This window comes from Otolemur garnettii, unplaced genomic scaffold (genome assembly GCF_000181295.1).
Source record: "Otolemur garnettii isolate 467f Iridium unplaced genomic scaffold, OtoGar3 scaffold00001, whole genome shotgun sequence".
Classification (NCBI taxonomy): domain Eukaryota; kingdom Metazoa; phylum Chordata; class Mammalia; order Primates; family Galagidae; genus Otolemur; species Otolemur garnettii.
In genome coordinates, this window is record NW_003852396.1 from 31836657 (window position 1) to 31860258 (window position 23602).

At 36.8% G+C, this 23602-nt stretch overlaps 2 protein-coding genes across 2 annotated transcripts; one reads left to right on the plus strand and one right to left on the minus strand.

Moving 5' to 3' along the window:
- The first annotated feature begins 4976 nt into the window (after window positions 1-4976).
- LOC100955059 (olfactory receptor 51A7-like) lies at window positions 4977-5921 on the plus strand. Its single transcript, XM_003780959.2, has one exon. It carries the CDS (start codon window positions 4977-4979, stop codon window positions 5919-5921), a length of 945 nt encoding a protein of 314 aa, XP_003781007.2.
- A 6927-nt stretch (window positions 5922-12848) lies between these two features.
- LOC100961362 (olfactory receptor 51S1) lies at window positions 12849-13820 on the minus strand. Its single transcript, XM_003781391.1, has one exon. It carries the CDS (start codon window positions 13818-13820, stop codon window positions 12849-12851), a length of 972 nt encoding a protein of 323 aa, XP_003781439.1.
- Window positions 13821-23602: the final 9782 nt, after the last annotated feature.

Here is a 23602-nt window from a genome sequence, read left to right on the forward strand (position 1 = left end):
AAATGCTCATTGTCCTTCATCATCAGAGAAATGAAAATCAAATCTACTGTAAGATATCACCTAACCCTGGTGAGAATGGCCCACATCACAAAATCTCAAAGCTGCTGATGCTGGCATGGATGTGGAGAGAAGGGAACACTTTTACACTGCTGGTGAGACTGCAAACTAATACAACCTTTTTGGAAGGAAATATGAGGAATCCTCAAAGAACTCAAATTAGACCTCCCATTTGATCCTGCAATCCCATCATTAGGCATCTACCTAGAAGAAAAAAGAACCTTTTTTATCATAAGGACATTTTCAGTAGACTATTTATCACAGCTCAATTTACAATTACCAAAAATTTAGGAAACAGCCTAAATGTCCACCAATCCAGGAATGGGCTAAAAAGCCTTGGTATATTTCCAGGCATCCTCAAACTATGGCCTGCAGGCCACATGCAGCCTGCCTAGGACATTTATCTGGCCTCCCAGGTGTTTTTGCTGCCGCTGCCTGTCCTACTTAGCAGCCGACTTTTCCTGGGGCCTGCAGTCCAGTCCTCCAACGGACAGTGAATTGGTCCCCTGTTTAAAAAGGTTGAGGACCCCTGATTTATACTATGGAATAATATTCAGCCATTAAAAATATGGAGACTTTATATCAGCAGTTCTCACCCTGTGTGTCCAGACCTACAGGAACTGTATTGGAGGCTTATAGCATTAGGAAGGTTGAGAACCACTGCTTTACATCTTTTGTATTAACCTGGATGGATGTGGATGGAACACATTCTTAGTAAAGCATCACAAGAATGGGGAAGCAAAAATCCAATGTACTCAATTCTAATATGAAGGTAGTAAATGAGCTAATACAAGGGGTAGGGGAATGAGGTATTAGGGAGAGAGGAGGAGGGAGGGGGATGGGGATACTCTTGAGGGTGTTTCACAATTATAATAGAAAGTTTAACAAATGTGATCAGTGTAACCTAATTTTGTATCATCAATAAATCCTAAATAGTAAAATAAAAAATTAAATTATTTTCAAATAGAAAAAAAAAGGTTTTTGTTCACATAGTGATATTAAAGGAGGACAATTCTGAGGGTCTGCCATGCCCTTCTTCTGTCATTCTTAGCAGAAGGTTTTAAGTGAATGCAGTGTCTAACAAATCAGGTTTAAGTCATCCATCCGCTTGGGAGTTCTACCACTGCATCTGCCTGCCAAGTCTAGTGAAGCCTTGCATTTAGGGGAACTCAAGAATTTAGAGAAACACGGAATGTTTGGCTAGAACTGAGAGCTTCCCATAGGCAAGAGATTAGTTGTTATGGCCATGGCTATACTTCTACTGCCATGCTCTTGTGGTAAAAGGCTACCAAACAGTAAGACATTCTGAACTTAACTAGGGCTCATAGCTTAATCAAGTCTCCACATATCAGTAAACTTTAGGAATTATTAAGCCAACATGAACCATGCAATAAAATCATGATGCTTATTTATTAGCTTCTTTTTTCACATCCTCTGCCTGCTCTTACTCAATGATATAGGCCTCACTTCCAGAAGGTCCTCTCTTATACTGAGCTGAAGATAAAGTCATCACCATTGGCTTGGATCTAAGCTGGTCTATTTATCTCACATACTTTGTTTCAGGTCAAGGGTGTTTTGTTATATCTTATTTTCTATTTTATTTGCCTGAAAATCATATTTCCCCATAAAAAATACCACCAGAATACTACCTTTTACTTATTTCCAATTGTCACAGTAGTGGGCCAAATAAAAATTGATGTCATTTTCTAAAATTGAGAGTTTGTAACACCAGACATTCCTTTTTGTTCTGTGAGATTAAGTCCCTGTAGTAGCTAATATATGTGAAGGAGCAGCTATAAGACAATGAGGAAGGGAAGATTCTATGATAAATCTGAGCACTTATAACTTGCCTAATGCCATTCATATTAAAAATAAATTTGGACGTTGGGATGAATAAACAGAACATCTAAAGGCAGGGTTCCACATAGGGTCTGGCTGGCTCTTACCTATGTGATAGCCTTACTTTGAGTCTGACAAGGCATGCATTAATTAGGTAGATCCACAGATGGACATAGGCAGCCTTTACCAACATCTGAGACTGGTTGTCCCCAAAACCTGCACCTGATGTAGGAATGAAATTGCAAGAGTTAAAGACATTACCATCAGGCAGAGCTTGCTGTCTGCATTTTCTTAGAAGAACACATTATTGACAAAGATAAAACAAATGGATTCATTGTTCCCAAGATACAATTAGATACCTGTTAATTCCCAGGAGGATGCCCTATGCTAAAGAAGAAAGAATAAGAGGATATAAATAGAGATGCAAATTCTCAACAGTGTGCTAGACCAGAGAAGTTACAGATGCTGTAGAATTTGAAGGCTTTCCATGCTCTATCTGGAATAAGGCAACCAGAAACCTGGTAGGTGTCATGGAAACCCAAATTTAATTTCCTTAGGATGATTTTGACTTTCCCAGGAAACGTATTGCAGTTTGTGGATATCAACTCTATGTCTTTCAGAGAGCTGGAGGTAAAAATGCCTTAAGGATTGAGCTATATTTTGGTCAGAGTTTATGACTAAAAACATTAGGATCTATATATGGGATGGGGTATTTATTTGTATTCTCATGATAAATATAGTTGTAAAAACAAAATTGTCAACAACACATGTAACTTGTTTATATAATTAGTAATGGACCTTGTAAATAGTCCATTTTGAGGCAACTCACTGAATGGGGATGCATGGTATATTATTAATCTAGCCCATTTGTCTGAATCCCACACCTCTGGTGAGGATAGACATCAGCTGAACTATTGGAGCTTTCTTGGTCTAGTGCCCTTGAAAGGAGAGTTAACCTATGTTGTCAGTGTTGTTGACCCAGGATGATCAAAACCAAACACCAGAGATAAGAGTCTACATTGGACACAAATATGCAGAATAGATGCAGAACCGCCAATTGCTACTGAATGGTCCCAGGTCTTTCCCTTCTCTCCCTGTATTGGACAGGGACTCCAAGGAAGGGAAAGAGCTGGGACCATTCAGTAGGAATTGCACAGAAAGTTTGGGTTGCTTTTAGTGTATACAAATGATAGCTATGGTGTGTCATGTTTTTCAAAGGAGTATTAACCATGTTTGAAAGGCTGAGGCAAAAATGGACACTCAACATTGTGAGTAGGACATATGTTCTCATCCAGGCGTATCATCTCTCTTCTGCTGACATGTCCACACATACCACAAAACCTTCATAGCTCCTAACTCAGATCAACTAGAAGTAAAAGTCCTTTCAAAATATTGCCAGTAGAAAGAAAATCAAGATACTATTTTCATTCTCCCCTGCACCTTTTTATTTCCAACCAACACCCCTAATGTCTTCCATCTGGATGCAACCTCCTCTTTGCCCTTGCCAAGAAAGCTCAGACACTTTCCGTGAAAGGACAAAAGCTCATGCCTGGCTATTTGTGTTAGTCAATTAAGTGCCCATCTTGCTGGCAGCTTGCCACATAAGCAGTAACAGCTGGTGTCCGAGGAGCCCTTCCCCTGACCCGGAGGTGCTGCACTCACTCACACTGCCCTGCCTCAGGCCACTATCCAGCCTGACAAATGGTGTTTGGTTCTGGGCATCTCTCCGGGGTTTGGAGTGTATGGTTCTGGGAGTGATGTTCAGTAAGACAGCTGAGATGAGGAGAGAATTAAAAGAATATGGAAAAGTACAGAGGGTAACCCTGATGAACAAATTTCAATATTAGTGCATTTTCTTCAGGTGTTATTGTTTTTTGAATTGAAGAAAGAAAACCTTATTCTTAAATTTGAAGTTCCTAATGACCCATAGTCCAGTCTGTGTCTCTGTGTGTGCATTAGCCTGCATGCATAATTTTTTAATTTAGGTGTCAAGAAACTTTTTCTGTAAATGGCTAGGAAAAAGTTTCATATATTTTTATAATTTTCAGGTAGATATGTACCATATCTATTATATATGCTATAATATTCTTTAAAAATATAATAAGCACCACTGCTTGTGCCCAATAACCCACTGAGACTGTGTACAAGAATGGAAGAATGACCAGTGCTAGTCCTAGACATTTTCCCCTCCTTTTGCTGTCTTGGAACTCTCAGGCATGTCTTAAGTTGCTTTTTTGTCCTTTGTTATCTCTATGATGACATCTAAAAACCACATACGAATATTATGTCTTAAACTTAGTCTTTAATTGATGGGTTAGAGGTACCCAAAATGAAACCTATCTCAAATCGAAGCCATTAACTCCCAACACACTGAATAAGGATTTCTTTTTCTCTTGTCTCCAAAATACTCATGGCCATAATGTGAAGTGAAAACAGTATATAAAATGTTTTCTTGCATATTCAGAAAAGAGAAATAAAAAAATAATAAGCCCACAGCTTGTACAAAAATAAAAAAATAAATAAAAACCAGCCAGTGGTCTGAACTTACGTCTGCATTGTAGTTTGTAAACCTCTGAGGTGGAACAATTTTATGTTTTCACATATGTGTACCCTGAACAATAACTCAAGGGGTAAGCTGCTTTTCATTCCTGTTCTTAGAATGTCTGTGTTTTATGTGAGTACATTACTACTGACCACACTCAATGATATTAGATTGTAACTTATTCCACTCAGTTCATTTGATGTATAAATCTTAAATGGTGAGGATTTCAGAAACACATGTCAAAACTCCTTGTTTATTGTGAGCCATAAAGTTGTTCGGAACTATATCAGAAAATAAAGATAGATTTGAATTACAATATAAGATTTTAAATAATTACTATGAAAAACCTACGTAACTTGTCTCCATTTTTTTACATTTGTAAAAGTTCTATAACATTATTTCTTGACACCTAAGATTGTGCTACATTTAATTTAATTAATGACTGAACTCAGTTAATGTTTCATAACTACAGCTATGAATTTTTGTCTACTATTGATGTTATATTAGACACAGGAGCAGACAAACAAGAGACAGATTTATGATGTTTCTTCTCAATGCCTCAGAAGTTGAAGTCTCCACTTTCCTATTGATTGGAATCCCAGGGCTTGAGCATGCCCATATTTGGATTTCCATCCCTATCTGCCTCATGTACCTTATGGCCATTCTGGGCAACTGCACCATTCTTTTTGTCATCAGAACAGAGACTTCCTTGCACGAGCCAATGTACTATTTCCTCTCCATGCTGGCCCTGTCTGACCTGGGTCTATCTTTCTCCTCCCTCCCCACTATGCTGAGAATCTTCCTGTTTAACACCATGGGGATTTCTGCTGACGCATGCATTGCCCAGGAATTCTTCATCCACGGATTCACAGACATGGAGTCTTCTGTCCTCCTGATCATGTCCTTTGATCGCTTTGTAGCCATTCGCAGCCCCCTGAGATATAGTTCCATCCTCACCAGCTCCAGGGTTGTGCAAATTGGACTGGTATTTGCCGTTAAAAGCATTCTCCTGGTGCTCCCCCTTCCTTTCACTCTAAAAAGACTCAGATACTGCAATAAACGATTGTTATCTCATTCCTACTGCCTGCACCAGGACGTCATGAAGCTGGCCTGCTCTGACAATAGCGTTAACTTTTACTATGGTCTGTTTGTTGCACTCTGCATGATGTCAGACAGTGTTTTCATTGCTCTTTCCTATGTGTTTATCCTGAAGACTGTGTTGGGTATCGCATCCTATGGGGAGCGGCTCAAAGCTCTTAACACCTGTGTCTCCCACATCTGTGCCGTACTCATCTTCTATGTGCCCATCATCACCCTAGCTACCATGCATCGCTTTGCCAAGCATAAGTCTCCTTTAGCTATGATTCTGATAGCAGATGCATTCTTGCTGGTACCACCCTTGATGAATCCCATTGTGTATTGTGTAAAAACTCGGCAGATTAGAGTAAAGGTCCTGGAAAAACTGTGTCTAAAGTCTAAATAACAGAGCAAAGTAGAAGTTCCATTTTCTCTACAATAAATTATCCTAGCAGCTGGACAGTGCTTCATCCAAATGGGAAATAGTTTCATTTACTTCATAGTCCTTAAATTAGCATGAATTAATTAGTCAATAAGTTAATTAATCCCCATCAGTCCTCTAATATCATTTCTCCTTTTGATGAAGAAGAGGCTTATGTTTTATTAAGATGTTATTAATACATTTTTACTTTTAATTTTTATTTATTTATTTATTTTAGAGACAGAGTCTCACTTTGTCACCCTGGGTAGAGTGCTGTAGAGTCACAGCTCACAGCAACCTCCAACTCTTGGGCTTAGGCAAGTCTCTTGCCTTAGCCTCCTGAGTAGCTGGGACTACAGGTGCCCACCACAATGCCCAGCTATTTTTTCTTTTTATGTTGCCAGGGCTGGGTTTGAACCCACCACTCTCAGTAAATGGGGCTGGCACTCTACTCACTGAGCCTCAGGTGCTGCCCTATTAATACTTTTTTAATTCTTTGGGTGATTGATGGCATCTATTGGAACAAGAATGAAAAATAAGAATCCAGAGAATCCTCTAAGGAGAAGTTAGGAAAAGAAGCTTTAAAGAGGGACTAGGAGAACCCCGGGAAATTCTGGAATGATTAAACACACCTTTTTATTTGCCTCCTTTTATTACTCATTGATATTTACATTAAAGTCTTTACAATGTGTCTCAGTTAGTCTACATATGTTTTCTCCTTTGCTATTTGAAGTGTGGCCCATTGATGCAAAACAACAGTTTCATAGAGAAAACTGTCAAATTGTAGAATCTCATGTTCTGCCATAACCCTGTTGAGTTGAAATCAGCAGTGCAGTAAGCGCCCAGGTCATTGGCATGTATGGGATTAAAGCAGGATTGACATTGAAGCAGGATTTCTCAGAGACCTCATCACTGTTGCTTCAATACCAAGCTGCTTCTCTATCCAACATATTTAAAAGAGCAGGCATTTCCACTCAAGGCCAATCTTAAAATGAATTGTATCTCTGCAACTTATTTTCCAAATATGGAGCATTCTTAAATTTTTAGCCTCACTATTCTCATTTGTGAAATGGAGAAATCAACTCTCTTAACTAGTTTAATAAGAGGATATGTGCATTTCCCGGGATCTTGATATAATATGGTGATTTTTTATGACATGTATCTTAATGTATCATTGTGTGTCCTTGTTTTGGTAGTAAGTGAATTCTATTTATTACTTTTCATTTAAAATACATCCTTTTTTTTTCCTTTTATGAAGTCATATGCACATAGATCATGAATACATTTACGCATTTGTGGGGTACAATGTGTTGATTATTTTTACAATTTGGAATGCTTACATCAAACTAATTAATATAGCTTTCACTTCATTTACTTAATTATTGTGTTAAGACATTTATGTTCTGTACTTGATAGATTTGACTTATACCCTTGCAATATGCACCATAGATGTGGTCCCACCATTTACCCTCCCTCTATCAAACCTCTCCTTGCCCCCCAGTCCCCCTCCACCTCTCTCTTTCATCCTGGGCTATAGTTGTGATTTATCATTCATAAGAAAGTGTGAGTAATTATAAATTGGTTTCATTAAAGGCTGAGTACATTGGATACTTTTTCTTCCATTCTTGAGATACTTTACTAAGAAGAATATGTTCCAGCTCCATCCATGTAAACATAAAAGAGTTATTTAATGCTACATAGTATTCCATAATACATATGCCACAATTATTGTTGTTAATAATTCCATAATAAATATGCCACAATTATAGTTGTTTAATGCTGCATAATATTCCACAATACATACGCCACAATTTATTAATCCATTCATGCATTGATGGGCACTTGGGCTTCTTCCATGACTTGGAAATTATGAATTGACCTGCAATGAACTATCTTGTGCAAATATCTTTATTGCAAAGTGATTTTTGGTCTTTGGATAGACACCTAGTAGAGGAATTGCAGGATCAAATGGCAGGTCTACTTTTAGATCCCTGAGTGTTCTTCAAACATCTTTCCAAAAGGAACATATTAGCTTGATTCCCACCTGCAGTGCAGAAGTGTTCCCTAATTTTTTTATATGGAAGCATTCTTATGATTATATAAGAATGTATTTTAAAGATGACACACCAGAAGATCCCATTCTTAAAATACATTCTTATATAATCAGAAGAATGCTTCCATTTAAAAAGTTATCAATACATAATAGCAGACAATTGCAAATTTATCAGTAGATGTTAAGAAAGCATTTCATAGTATTTGGAAGGTGAGCCTATTAAAAGTAAATAAAAGCACCCTAGGAGGCCAAGGTGGGTGGATTTCTTGAGCTCAGGAGTTTGAAATCAGTCTGAGCAACAGCGCAACCATGTTCTACTAAAAAATTAGCTGTGCATCATGGCTAGTGACTATAGTCTCAGTTACTTGGGAGGCAAGAGAATCTCTTACACCCAAGAGTTTGAGATTTCTGTGAATTAAAATGATCCCATAGCACTCTACTTAGGGTGATAGAGTGAGATTTTGTCTCAAAAAAATAAATAAACAAAATATAAATAAAATTGAAATGCAAATTAAATACTTAAACATGGTAAGGTTCCTAAAGATCTAGTAGTAAATCATCATTTTAACAGGTGAAACCTGCCTACTATCTCTTATAATTATTTTGACAATTCTAGTGAATACAATGAAAAAGAAAATGAATATGCATGAGTTCTAGTAAACATTTATTTTCTTCTTATGTATGCTGCATGCAAATAAAATCTAAACATAAAAAAACCTATTGTAATGCACATAATAATTTGGAAACATGTTTTAACATAAGATAATGAATATTTTATTTGTAATAGCAACAAAACACATACATTTATAAAACAAATATAAAGAAACTTAATCTAATCTGAGTAAGTGCTTTTATTGAGAAATATAAAAAAGCTATTAATGATTGGAACACCTATCATATATTCTTGGATGCAAAATCTTGTTATCATTAATGTTTATTTTTTATATTTGACTGTTAGTGTGTACTTCTTTTTAGAAATTTAAAGCTTTTGTTTGTTTTGTGAAAAAAAGAATTCATATTAAATGAAGCAGCTCAGAAAATTTCATCTCAAAATATAACTTGTTGATATAAAGAGTATTTTGAATCACAGGCCTGGAGATGAAAAAAAGCATTGGAGGAGGCTTTTTCTTTATCTGCATAAACTTGACTAACCAATTGAAAGATCTAAGGAGGCAATTGACTTTCCTTCCTCTCCTTGTTATTTCAAAATATTGCAGAATGCCACCATGCCTGGCCCACATGATTTAAAATGTACTTGTCTTTCAGATTAATGTAATAAGTAAATCAGTTTTCCTCATCCATTCATCCTCCCTAGCATCCTCCCTGAACAGAATTACTTATACTCCTCATTTACCCCCTTCCTCCTAACAGGTATGTATAAAAATAGTTGACCCTCAAAGGGGGTTCAACAGCAATTTGGATTTTACCTTACAAAAGCAAACAATGTAACCTCACATAAACCCAAAATTCAACAAACAAACAAACATAAAGCTAAAAAGAAAAACTGAACTTCATTGGGATTTTGGGTAATCTTTCTTTGATTCTCTCCATGCACATGGTAAATAAACCTTTCTCTTATTAATCTACCTTAACTGTGAGTTGATCTTTCAGTGAACTTTCAGGAGAAAGGTAATATTTCCCCTCTGCCTATACATACATAAATCACCCTATGAAGCTACTATAATAGATCAGTAATATGTCATCATCCATACAAATCTTTGTAAAGCAAGGGCCAAGCACATAAACACATATGTGTGTGTATAATTTAAAGATGATTTGCATAGTATTTTGTATGGGTGAGAGAGAATGCATTTAACAGACTATTAGTATATAATCTCCTTGATGAATACACTTTGGATTGTGACACAGAGAGGCTTAACAGTAAAAACTATCATAACAATTTTAGAATGAAAACATAAGAGACTCTATGTAGAATATGGGAGTCAAAGATATAGTTTTAAAATGACATAAAAAGCAATTTTTTTATTAAATCATAACTGTATACATCAATGCATTTATGTAGTACAAGGTGCTGATTTTATATACAATTTGGAATGCTTACATCAACCTGGTTAACATAGCCTTCACCTCACTTACTTAATTATTGTTTTAAGACATTTATACTCTACTCATAACAAATTTGACATGTACTCTTGCAATATACACCATAGATGAGGTCCCACCAATTAGCCTCGCTCCACCTGCCATCTCTTCTTCCCTCCCCCTCCTCTTCCTCCTTCACCCTGGATTATAGTTGTGTTTTACCTTTCATATGAAAGTGTAAGTGATTATAAATTGGTTTCATAATAGTACTGAGTACATTGGATACATTTTCTTACAGTCTTGAGATACTTTACTAAGAAGAATATGTTCCAGCTCCATCCATGTAAACATGGAATATTATGCAGCCTTAAAAAAGATGGAGATGTTTCCTCTTTTATGTTTACATGAAAGGCAAAAGTTTTTAAGGAAGGTAAAGGAAGATTTGTTATATATAATTATATTTTCTTGTGAATTTGTTGTCCCAAAAGGTCAAAGACAAATACTAGATTGGGAAAAGCATATACTAAGATCTTTTGCAAATTTATATTTAAAACATAAACAGTCCAGTAAAAAAAAGAATGATGGTTGTTTGAATAGGCCATTCATGGAAGAGGAAACAAAATAATCAATGACATATAGAAGACATTCACTTTTACTATCAGGAAAATTCAAAGTAAGTAAAGTGAGATAATTCTCACTAATAAAGTTAATAAAAATTTCAAAATAGTAGAGCAGTCAATTTTGTGTATATTCAAAAGAAAAGGCATTCTCCTACATGGGGTGGAAGTATAAATGTATACATCCTTTTGGGAAAGAAATCTATTGTGAAAAGAAAATAAAATCTTAGGATCACCCTCCAACTTCTTATGCAAAAGATTCCCTTTTTATCTTCCAAAATTCTTATCTTATGTAAAAATGTATATTTTTCTGGGTCTCATAAGAATATAAACATTTTGTCTCACTATCTCCAACCATTGCCATTTTTTTCTCTTCTATATGCCTTTAAATGCTGAAGCTTCCAAATTACCCTTCAGAAAAACAGCCACAGTTCCATCTGTGGTTTGTGTTTTTCACTTAAATAAATTAAATTTATTTAATGGATTGACTTTGAAGGATTTCTACCAAAAAACTCCAAGATACAGAAAGGTGCATAGAACATTATTCAACCATTATGCTGCAAATGAGGCAAGTTCCTCATATATATGTTTGTACATTAATAATTGTATTGACGTAAATAAAAAATTAGGAAATTAATCATGTTTATAAAAGAAAACTGTAATTACACTGTGTCAGTCTATTTTTGCTGCATACCAACCACAAAATCGCAGTGGCTCACAACTACAGCATTTGTTGGAATGCTGGCTTGTCATTGTATTGGCAGAGGTCCTCTTGACATAGTCTGCTTTGACTCTGCGGCTTTGCTTCAGTTTGGCTCTAGGGACCAGGGACTGGGCCTAGGCTGTGGATTTGACTCAGAGCTGCATGATGTATTTTATTCTGGAAACCAGGTCAAAGGGAAAGTACCTCCTAGGGAAGCACTACCATATTATGAGAAGTTAGATCACATTGTAAAATCACAATTAAGTCCCTGCTCTTACTACATCAACTAATATCCTATAGACCAAGACAAGTTATGAGCACCACATTGACCAATGAAAATCATGTGTCTAAGCCCCAAATCAGACCGACAGTAAATATCAGCTGCACACTTCACGATGTGGGGGTTGATGTGTAACGTTACCACTAGGAAGTAAAGAATTGAGACTAATAATTCCACACACCACATGTAAGATTCCATTTATTTGAAATACTAAAAAAGGTAATTTTAATTAAGTTTCAATAAGATAATTATGGGTATTTTTAATTCATTCTATTTTTCTGAATTATGTAATTTTTAAAAATTAAATTGGTTCATATACATAGCAGTTTATTTCTTTTTTTTAAATTTTGGAATATTATGGGGTACAAATATTTTGATTACATGAATTGCTTATTTACAATTTGAGTCAAACTTATAAGTGTACCCATTACCCAGATTGTAAGTTAATGGACAAATAATGATTGTACAGATTCATCAGGTCCATAGTGCTATTTCTACACATATAATATATAGTGACTAGATCAGAGTAATTAGCATATTATCCATCTCTTGGATGATGGATATGCTAAATATTTACTATCTCTTTGTGGTGGGAAATGCAATATGCATATATATTCAAAATTATACTAATATTAGAATACTAAAGAATGAAAAAAGTATTCCTCTTCCTCTTCTTTTTCCTAGCCTGATCAGGTTAAACAACCTAGCTCATGGTATGAGAGATGTAACTTGTGTTATGTTCCTTTATCTAATCCCTAAGGATCAGTCAGAATTTGTACTTCTCCTGAGGGCCCCAAACCAGTAGAAGATCTTCCATCCAACTGAGTATAATGTTTCTGTCTTCTTTTTCCTTTGCCATGTAGCTTTTTAACTCCTCAACTTTTTCCATTATTCAGGCATAGATATAGTGAGGGAATTAACTAATAATAACACAAAACAACAGCTGCACACTTGAATATTTGTGACAGTGCCAGGACTCTGGCCCTTTCTATGCCATTAACATTTAGTGTAACAGTGGATGTATCACTTTCATTCTCTGAGGCTTGTCACTCTTCATCACTATACACAGGCACACTTCTAGGAATAGGCAGATACGTCCATGCATCTGTCCTTGTGTGTATCACATGGCTATTTTGTGTGTGGTGAACCTAGTCATTAGTCATAGATCCTTTTGTAGGAGGAGTCCTGTGCCATCAAATGTGGAGGAACATCCTCCTCACTGAGTACAGCCCACCTTCCTGGGATGTAACCTCTTGAATATTTTCTCTTGAATCTCTTTCATTTTGACACTGTAGAGAACAGGGTTTATAAGTGGAGGGAGCAGGAAGTGGATATAGGAGAGAAGTGTATAAGCATGCTGAGGGATGGGCAGCTTCAGATGGCTAATCAGTGCCAGCAGGATCATGGGGACATAGAAGAGGAGCACAGCACAAAGGTGAGCAGCACAGGCTTGGCCAGCCTTCCAGCGATCTTCCTTAGACCCCACACCTTGCAACATTCTGCCAATCAGGCCATAGCAGAGGAAAATAAGCAGGGGGTCCAATCCCATAGCAGACAGGACCACAAAGAAGCTGTAGAGTGCACCCCAAGCCCCTGGGCAGGCCAAACGGGCCACATCAGGGTGCAAGCAATAAGAATGGGTCAGGACTTGTGGGTGGCAGTAGGGCATGTGGGCCAGGAGAAATGGCAGGGGCAGATGGAGACCCAGGCATCGAAAAGCAATGACTAGGCTGATCTTTTGGATGACACTGGTGGTCAGGAGTGCTGGGTAGTGGAGAGGGAGGCAGATGGCCAGTGCCCGGTCAACAGCCATGGTGAGTAAGACAGAGGACTCCATGACAGAAAAGATGTGGATAAAGAACATCTGTAGAAAACAGGTTGATGCAGGGACAGTGTGTGCACCAGCAAGGGCAAGGCCCAACAGTGTGGGCATCAGGGATGTGGCTAAGCCAGCATCAGACACACTGAGCAAGAAGAGGAAGAAGTGCATTGGTCGACGCAGGGCAGGTTCCAGAGCAATGATCCAGAGGACAGTACCATTGCCCAGGGCAGAAAGCAAATAGACAATGATGAGGGGCATGGTCCACCAAGAGGGTACAGCTGCCAGGCCTGGCATGCCCACCAACAAAAAGGTGGGAGCCATTGGAGTGCTGTCATTGGGGGTTGCGAGGGCAGGAAATACTGACATAGTTCAAGATTCTGCTTTGAACCTCTGGAATCTGAAAACTGATTAGAAAGATTTACTTAATTTTGTGTCAAATTTGCATAACATTTAGCCTGTCTCTTTCCTCTTCTGACTCTCACAGTTGTACACACATTTTCTCCCCACATACATATTCATTTGCTAGCTTATGAGGTATTTATTCCTTGCTTGGAGTTTTTCTATAGTGTCTTCAAAGCTCTGTGGCTGTTTCTTTCTATAAATTGTTTTCTCAGTTTTCTTTAACCCTGCCTTTCTTTGTAGTGTTTTCTTAATTTATCCTCCTCCCTTAGTGACAACTCTTGAAAAGAGGGTCTATACTCTATATTCATTTTTGTTTCTCTTCCCATGCCCAGATAATGTGGCTTCTGTGCTGCCTTGACACATTCACCTTTTGGTATATTTAAAACTGCTTTTACTAAGTCATTCTTTCTTAGGACTTTTTTTCTAAATAAACAGTCACTCATTTTTTCCAAGCTTGATGTATTTCTTAATGAGATTTAGCTGCTAAGAATCCATTTTTAACTTTTATTTTTAATTTTACATCTTAATATTTAACATTTTAGTTTACCTTGCTGTGTCTCTGCAATTTTTACATTGGTAATGTAAAGAAATTTTTTTTTCTTGTTCATCAGTGGTTTTATTTATATTCATGACTTTGACTAAACTCTACAAACTGATGAATCACAATTATATTTCCCAAGACCATTCCATATTCATCTCATTCTGAAAATCTCTACTTGGATGTCTCTTGCATTTGAAATTTAAATAATCCAAAACAGATCTTAATTAATGCATCTTGAAATGTAACCCAGAGTATTCAGTTAAGAAAGAGTAGAGAGAAGTGTTCCCTTTTCTCCACATCTACGCCAACATCTCTTGTTTGGGGATTTTGTGATGTGGGCTAATCTTACTGGAGTTAGATGATATCTAAAAGTAGTTTTGATTTTGGAAGAAGAAGTATCCAATGTACTCAGTCTTACTATGAAACCAATTTATAGCATTCTTATGAAAGGTATAACCCAATTATAGCCCAAGAAAAAGGAGAAAAGGGAAAGGGAGGGGAGGAGAGAGGGGAGGTTGGGTGGAGGAAGAGTAATTGGTGGGACCACACCTATGGTGCATCTTACAAGGGTACATGTGAAATTTACTAGATGTAGAATATAAATGTCTTAACACAATAACTAAGAAAATGCCATGAAGGCTATGTTAACCAGTTTGATGAAAGCATTTCAAATTGTATGTAAAACCAGCACATTGTACCCCATGATTGCATTAATGTATATAGCTATGATTTAATGAAAAAAATTAAAAAATAAAATTTTTTAAAAAGAAAGAAAGAGCAGAGAGAAAACTACAGCAATAGTAAAATCAATGAGGCGTATTTTGCTTCCCTAAGTCAGCTAATGGTGTCACCATTCATCTGTTTTTCCAAAATGAAAGCCTCAGGAGTAGCCTCTTCTCACATTTGGTATTTTTTATAATTTCAACAAGAAAGATTGGGCACACACTATAGTCTTATCTCCTTCCCCAAGCCAAAAGTCCCCAAAAAGTTGGAACTGAAATTCCAGACAAAGTAGCCATGAAAATTGAGAGCTAGGAAAAAGTAAAATAGAAGTTATGTTGTTAGGGGAATGACATAGATGCAAATTAATCCCAAACATTTATTATATGATTCTAAATATATATTTCCTAAGACATGAAATTGAAATATTTGAATACTATATATTTAAGCTCAAAAAGGAAAATAGATGCAAAAAAGGCTTAATTGATCCATGCAAAATGTTAAGCAAGGAATAAATAGAAACAGACATTCCTTTCTAGTGTGATGGAGTGAGGAGGCTGACAAATCCTCTCCTCTGCAAAGCATCTACCAAACTGGTGAACCATCAATAGCATCCACATCAGTACTCTGGAAATCTGTCAAGGAGATCAGCCTGTGTATTCAAACTACTGCTTTCCGTGTTCTGGCCCAGGGCTCCTTCCCTCACCCCCAATGCCTCCAGCTTTGTCAACAGTGGTGATACAGGGAAAGCCAATAGCTTTTGTCCTGGCTGTCTGAGGCAGAGTCCTTTGTTCTGCATACTGTTTGTTAGAGACAATTTTGTTGGCAAATGACTACTGTCCTGACATCATCGTCCTTTTTTGGGGGGGAGGGGAATCTACAAATGTACAAGAGGTCTAGCAGGAAGGAAATAAAACCATATGACAAGTGCAATTTATAGGAAGGCATGAAGAATGCTGGATATAGTCAAAATGCAGATAAATAAAAAGGACTCTAGACATGTTTTTCTTAAATGTTCTCTAAATTTCCTTCAAAGACATAGATTATGTGAAGAAACAATTAAAATGTTGTATTGTTGGGCCAATAATGTGTGTATCTGTATTTATGATAATAATTATATCATATTTTATATTTTATAATACAGTTTTAGATTAAAAGGGGAACTGGAAGTATATTAAAATAAAATTTCAAATTTTAACACAGATGAAGGCAATGGAAGAACTGAAAAACAGAAAGGGCACAAGACTAACAGAAAACAAATAGCAAAATGGCAGGTGGAATTTCAATCAGATCAATAATCACAAAGTGAATGGATTAAACACACCATACAAAAAGCATACATTGTTATGCTGAATGAAAAGCAAGTTATTTTATACAAAATAGGAACTCTAAACAGACTTACACCAAATAAAGTCAATTACTAACTAAAAATATTGCTATAAAAAAAAAAGCCAATGGCACAAGACTGCCAAAACATTAAATTGGAAAAGGATAATCTCTCCAAAAATGGTACTGATACAACTGGATATCCATATGCAAAAAAGATAAATTTAGACACTTAATCATATATCATACAAAATCATTAACTTCAAATGGACCATGAGCCTAAATAGAAGAGCTACCACTATTAAATATTTAAAAGAAAATGTAGGATAGAAACGTCATAACCTGGGTTTAGGGAAAGAGTTCTTAGAAGGCACTATCAACCCAAATAATAAAAGATAAAATTGGTAGTCATAATCAGGAAGTTTTGTAATTCAAAATACAGAAGCGTAATGCACAAGAAAATTAAATTTTAGAAGTCATCGTCACTCTAATATAAAGCAAAGTAACAAAGCAGACAAACAAGCAAGAATAAAACTTAATACAACACATTCATTTCTTTATTAAGAAAGCTACATTTGATTGAAGGGGGAAAACTCAGTGATAAAAAATTGGTATACAGATTAAATTGTAACTCCATTGTAAATTTCTACAAAATTTCTCCTAGAACTTAGCTATCTCATTCTTAATTTTCTATGCAATAATAAAGATGAAAAAAATGAGGCAATTTTTAGAAAATCAAAAGGGGACACTCATATTAGAGACCAAATATCATGTATTTCTAAAGAAATTAGAATAATGTGTTATTGTCACAGACAGTATAAAAGAGATAGACCTTTTCATACAGAGAAATAAATATGTATTATTTGCTATGGTGCAAAGATAAAATTTGAGAACATCTATATTTTTAAAAATATAATTTAGATCTTGGTTTTGTAGTATTCATTGAAAGTAAATCTAAATCTAGTTCCTGACTTATGTGAAGTGTCAGAAAATATGTTCCATAATTTTTTTCACTCCTATGTTTGTACTTATTCAGTTCTATTTCCCTAAAGTTTCTCCTGGATTTGATCCCTCTTTCTGCAATGTCCATTTAGCTTTCTTATTTCTTTCCCCAAAACATTCCACCTACCCCTCCTGCATAACTCATATATGTTTCCTGAAAGTCTATTTCTTCCCAACATATTTCTAGTCCTCATCCCTCCACATGACTCTTCTGGTCTCTGCCGCTCTGCATGGTGCTTCTCGGTGGCTGGACTAGTGATTAGGAAAATAGGGATTTCTGATTCATACCATGCATTTCATAGAATGTCCCTGCTCATTGAGAACAGGTCAAGTAACAGGTGCGTTTGATAGAAGATAAGTAGAGGAAGTTGGGAATGTCTATTGAGAAAAGCTTGTGAGGCTTTGTGGGGATATTTGAGCTACCACATGGGACCTTTATTTGTGTATGTCTGTGTTCTGTGTGGTTATGGACACATAATCATACAGAACACAGACATATATACATGCACATATGTGTCCATAACCCCACAGATCACAGACATATGTACATGCACAAAAGTGATGCATGGAATAAATGCACACTTATACACACATGAAAGGGATTTATATTTACAGACATAAATATTTTTGAGACAGCTCCATATCAAATTATTAGTTTTTAATCAAAAATGTGCATTCATAATCACATATATTTTCAAGGTTTCAGAAATGCATGAATGCTTATTCTCTAAGATAGAAATATTTCTGTCTAAGTACTGATACTCACACACACCTATTCACAGAGGCTGAATCATTTTTCCACAAACACACATATACAGACAACGAATAACTTCTATTCCTTCACATACACACATATTTACAAACATTCCTTCAATATGAAGCACACACACATGCCTGCAAATACATGAGAAATGAAGGTGATCATAAAACTCTTGTGATCACATCTCATATCGCACGTACTATTAGATAATTCTTATTTTACTCCAAATATTTTCCAGACTGCTGCAAAGACAAGTAAATCTTTCTCTTATGAAAATCTTATTTTTTATAGATTTAATTTGGGGGATTCAAATTCATAAGTGGGGATATTGTCACCAAAAGACATTTACAAATATAGAAAAATATTTTCTGTAAGAAGACAATTTTTTTTTATTAATTACCAGATTAGTTCCTGCTAAGACTACTAAAGGGATGGAATGTGAGATATTTAGTTATAGGAGTGACCAGATGCTGGCAAAATGGAGAAATCTGGGCAGTCACATAGAGATAGAAGATTTTAATATTATGGAAACATTTTCTCACTTCATACTTGTGTTCACACCTGGCTCTGGTCATCACCATCTTTTTCACAATTCTCCCTAGTATTTACCAGGCCAGCAAAGAAGATTGCGGACTAGACAGGGTTTTTGGTTACAGATAAATGCTGCAGTGTTAGAATAGGTACAAGAGATGAGAAATGAAAAAATTCATAGCATCGACTCTCCAGGAGTTGAACCACAGGGATAAGCCAGAGCAGGAGGACATGGCTAGAAGAAGAGAAATTATTGCTCCATCCATACCTTGAGACACCCCCATTTGTCTTCACATTAACCCTGAATGTACAAAGAGAGTTATCTTCAGTTCTGAGCACCAAGCAATCTCCTGGAGAAAGGTGGTATATCTCACGGATAAATTATCTAATGAAGTAAAAGATCAAATGAGATACATTATAAAATATGGATATGATAAGATGCCTATACATATAGGGACCCAAACAATATCAAAGACAACAACAAAAGAAAAACAAGCACAACATCTGTGGTTGAGAAATAAAACAATATAGGGAAGAGACATTAAGTGATTTATAGGTTCCAATTTTAGACAATAACCTCCCATATTTGCAGTTTCTGTGGATAGTTGGAATATAAGGTAATAGTCAGTTTCTGTCACTCCCTGTATTCAGATGATTTCTCATATTTGTCTTCATGAAAATTCCCATAGGATTTAGCTTTGCCCTGAAGAACCTAGAATGAGGTTCTTCGCATAACCACACATAACACAGACATACACAAATATAAAGGTCCCATGTGGTGGCTCAAATATCCCTACAAAGCCTCAGGCTTTTCTCCGTGGACACTCTCTAACACCCATCAGATTATCATTGGGGCAAGGTAGGTAGGAAGTCAGTCTATATTTATAAAGGACAGAAGATACCACCATTGAATCTGCAAGATTTCCCAAGTCTTATCACCATCCAGAATTTTTGGTCACTAGTAAGTTTAGAACTACACTACACAATTTTGAGACATCACTCAGATATATGTTTGATCAGCAAATTCTTCTCCAAGTGACTTCCTAACTCTAAAGTATAGTATTGAATTATGGAGTCCTTTATTTCTAGTCGTGTTAGGTTTTTTACCCAATTCCAAATACTGCAGGCTGCTTCGGAACTCTTGCCTTTGCACTTGTGTTCATGTCTGCCTTGTCTCCGTTTTGCATCTCAGGGACCAATTTCTCCTTCCTGCTGTCAGCTCCCACAGGCCTTCCAATGTATTAGTCCTCTGTTCTGCTACCTTTATACCTGGGCTCCACACATTGGTAAAGATGACATAGCTCACTGTAACTCTTTCCATAACTTCTTACCATATTGTGCATGAATATAATTACCTTTATATTTTACATTTTTAATTTCCATAACAACATTAGCAACATCTATCCTTTATACCTGGAATAAGTTTGATGAATGTCGTGAGTCATTTAGAAGAGCCTGCTCAAACAACCCCTCCCCCTAACTGCCCGGATTCTGAGCTTCACATCTCTCTACCTTCCACAAAAGACACTGGGCTTTTCTTATCCCTCCGTCTGTTCCATACTAATTCTTTAGCCTCAATCTACCTTTTAACTCTTCAGAAATTGAAATAACTTCCAGAGAAGGTTCAAATCTTCGTCCTTTCTCTTTTTTTTTCTTTACAGGCTCAGAAATAGGGATTTTCACACCTGCTTTTTCCTGCTCTTTCCTTTCTGCCTTGCTTTATCCCCCCTGTTCTACCCTGTCCCCATTTATTTTATCACTCTCACTCTCACTCTTAGTCTCCCTTCCCACACTTGCTCTCCCTTTGTGCAGTCCACTCACCACACTTGGTCTCTCCCAGCGTCTCTCACACACTTCAGTATTGTACTGAACTGCCTTGGCTGTATTCTTTATGTTACTCTGGTTGTAGCATGTCTGGGTGGGGTGGACCGGGTGTGAGTACAGGAAAGATGAACACAGGTGTCCAGCCTCTTGTTGCCAGAGCCCCATGGGGGAGCCTCAATGAGAAAAGCCTGTTTTTCTGCCCAGCGGAATGACCATGATGACCTTTGAACTGCAGCAGGAATGGAAGAATCCTTCCATCTCTAGCAGTTGGTTCTGCTCTTACAGCCCATGAAACAGGTCCCCCTTTACCCCACACTAGTCTTTAGTTCATTGACCTGCTGAACCCTAATGCTTTGTTGTGTGCTAACCTGTCCGCTCTTGGGCTACTACTATACTCTCTCCCTTGGCTTTTGTTCAGATAGTAGATAATGAGTCCCAGAGAATGTTCCAGCTCAGTCCTCAGGGACACCTTCAGGGTTTGATACTTATCTTTGTTTTCACTAATTGCCATCAGCTTAGTGGATACCTCCTGGTGCTAACAGCAATAAGGTCCTAAGGTCACAGGTTTCATTTCTGCAGGGATCATTAGTCACTTTGCTTTAGTATCCTCAGGCTATGGCCTGAGGGAATTCAAAGACTGCTTGGGCTACAGAATGAACTCTTACCCTTATTATGATTCAATCCCCATATCTGGCCACGTGGGCACACTGTTGCAGATAATCAGATCCACAGAGATGCATTAGCTAGCTAAACAGAATCCTCTCACTTTTTTTGCCCAGTCATTTTGACTCCTTCTGTGTCTCTTTTCCATGTACTTTGCACTTTTGCATTTTACCTTCTATTTCTTGTTCTTAATGAATATCCTGTTTTCTGATGGATCAAGTATCACTAAACACTCTTATCTGCCATTCCATCTTGTGGCTTTTTTGTCACACCCTGGACATGATGAGCTCAAATCTTTTGTAAACAGCTTGGACATTCATTCTATGCCATGTCATTCACTGTTCCTCCTCTCCTTTAGATCTTTCTAGGGGTGCTTGTGTTCCTGTACTCCCTGCAGAAGACCTGGGTAACCGGATCCCAGATTACTGATTTATCCTGGTTTGTCCTTGTCACTTCCATACTCCCTATCCGAAGATGGTGCATTAATCTTTCTAGCTAAATTTCTCCTGGACTCAGCTTACTGTATCCCTCCTGACACTTCCTTTTAAACAATTCTAGCTGATGCAATCTATTGGATCTGTAGGCTGTCCTCAAACTCAACAACTAAAATTTTACCCCATGGTCAACAGGGCAATAGGCATTGATTATGTAACTGGTTTTAATGTAATTGGCTCCCCAATGAAAATATTTCAATGATCCCTATACAATCCTCTTCCTTAACTGACTACATGAGCTTTAGAGTTGTTTTCCAAAAATGGTGGATTTTCTGCAACACAAAGGAGCTGAGATTTTGAAGATCCCTGGGCTGACTTCCTGACAAGATTCATCATCACACACAACCTGCCGGCAATGCACCATAGACATCAAGACCTGCTCAAGGCACATGGCTCCTCCTTTAAAATTTCATGATCTGACTTAGTTGGGGAGGTGGATTTGAGGCAGTTTCTTCTGTTCTATTGACAACTATTAAAAATTAATTTCTTCCTGGCAATCTTCCTTGTCTCAGTTCTTAGATCTTGTTCAGCAAGTAACTAGACCTAGACGAAACCCCCCTTTCAGTTTTAATGACATTATCTCCTTAGAACCTCCGTGATTCCATATTCAAGTCCTGTCTTAGGCTCCCTGTTCTACTCTATGTACCACTCCCTCTACCTTCATCACCCTGGGAACCAAGACTTTTCTCTGATCCCTAAATAGTAGAAAGGGCTCCTATATCTATCTGTTCTATGGTGTCCTTCTGACATCAAGGTTGGTAATTCATTAATGTGAGAAATAACTCTGTTCTAATAGGTGAGAAAGAGGGACAGAATTGATCATCCCCAGATTCCTCCTTTTCTTAGGTCAAGAAGTGTATCATTTGATATTATATTTCAGGAGGCCACAGTATGGTGCTACGGCTCTGAGATATAGACCAATATTGGTAAAAATATCCACTTTGCCACATTCTCACTATAAGACTATAGATTAACTACTTTGCAGCAATGAGTTTCAGTTTGTTTTCAGTAAAAGAAGCTCTAATGTCAGTGTTTAACACAATGCCCGACTCCTGTTATTTACAATATTTGCTCATTAGTATCAGTTTTCTAGTTTCCTCCTTTTGCTGTCTAAAATGTCTTCTACTCAACAGATCACTTTTGAGCACCTGATATATGTCAGGTATTATTCTAGGCTGCAGTGGTAAACAAGGAAGATTAAGACTTCTTTTGTGGATCTAATGTTCCGGAGGGAGTGAAAGAAAATTAGTAGGTAAACAATGACGATAATTCCAGACAGCTCTGTATAAAGTCTATTAAATAAAAAGAAAGAGTCATGGCATAATACATGGACAGTGGCTGAATTTTATAGAAATGGTAGTATATCTTGAAAGGTAATTATCAAGCTGAAAACTAAATACTGATAATGAACTAGCTGTGTGGAGACTTAGAGAAAATGTGTGCAAGGCATTACTGACCCAGTGAGTTAAGACTATGAGGTATCACTATACACCTATTAGAATAACAAAAAAGAAAAGGTAATTTAAGGTTTTGACCGGTATGTTGGATAAGTAGGGTGCTCATACATTTGTGGTAAAAGTGAAAAATGGTATAGCTACTTCAAAAACAATTTGGTATTTTCCTATAAAGTTAATATATACTTAACTTATTATGTGACAATCTACTCCTAGCAATTTAATTAAGATAAATGAATATTTATGTGCATATAAAAACATATACATGAATATTTGTAGCATCTTTATTCACAACAAAATGTTCTTTAATTGCTGAAGAGATAAACATAACATGATACAGCTATACAATGGAACACTGTTCAGTAATACCATGAAAAGACCTCAAATCATTAGGCTGATTGAAAGAATCCAGGTTCAAAAGATTACATATG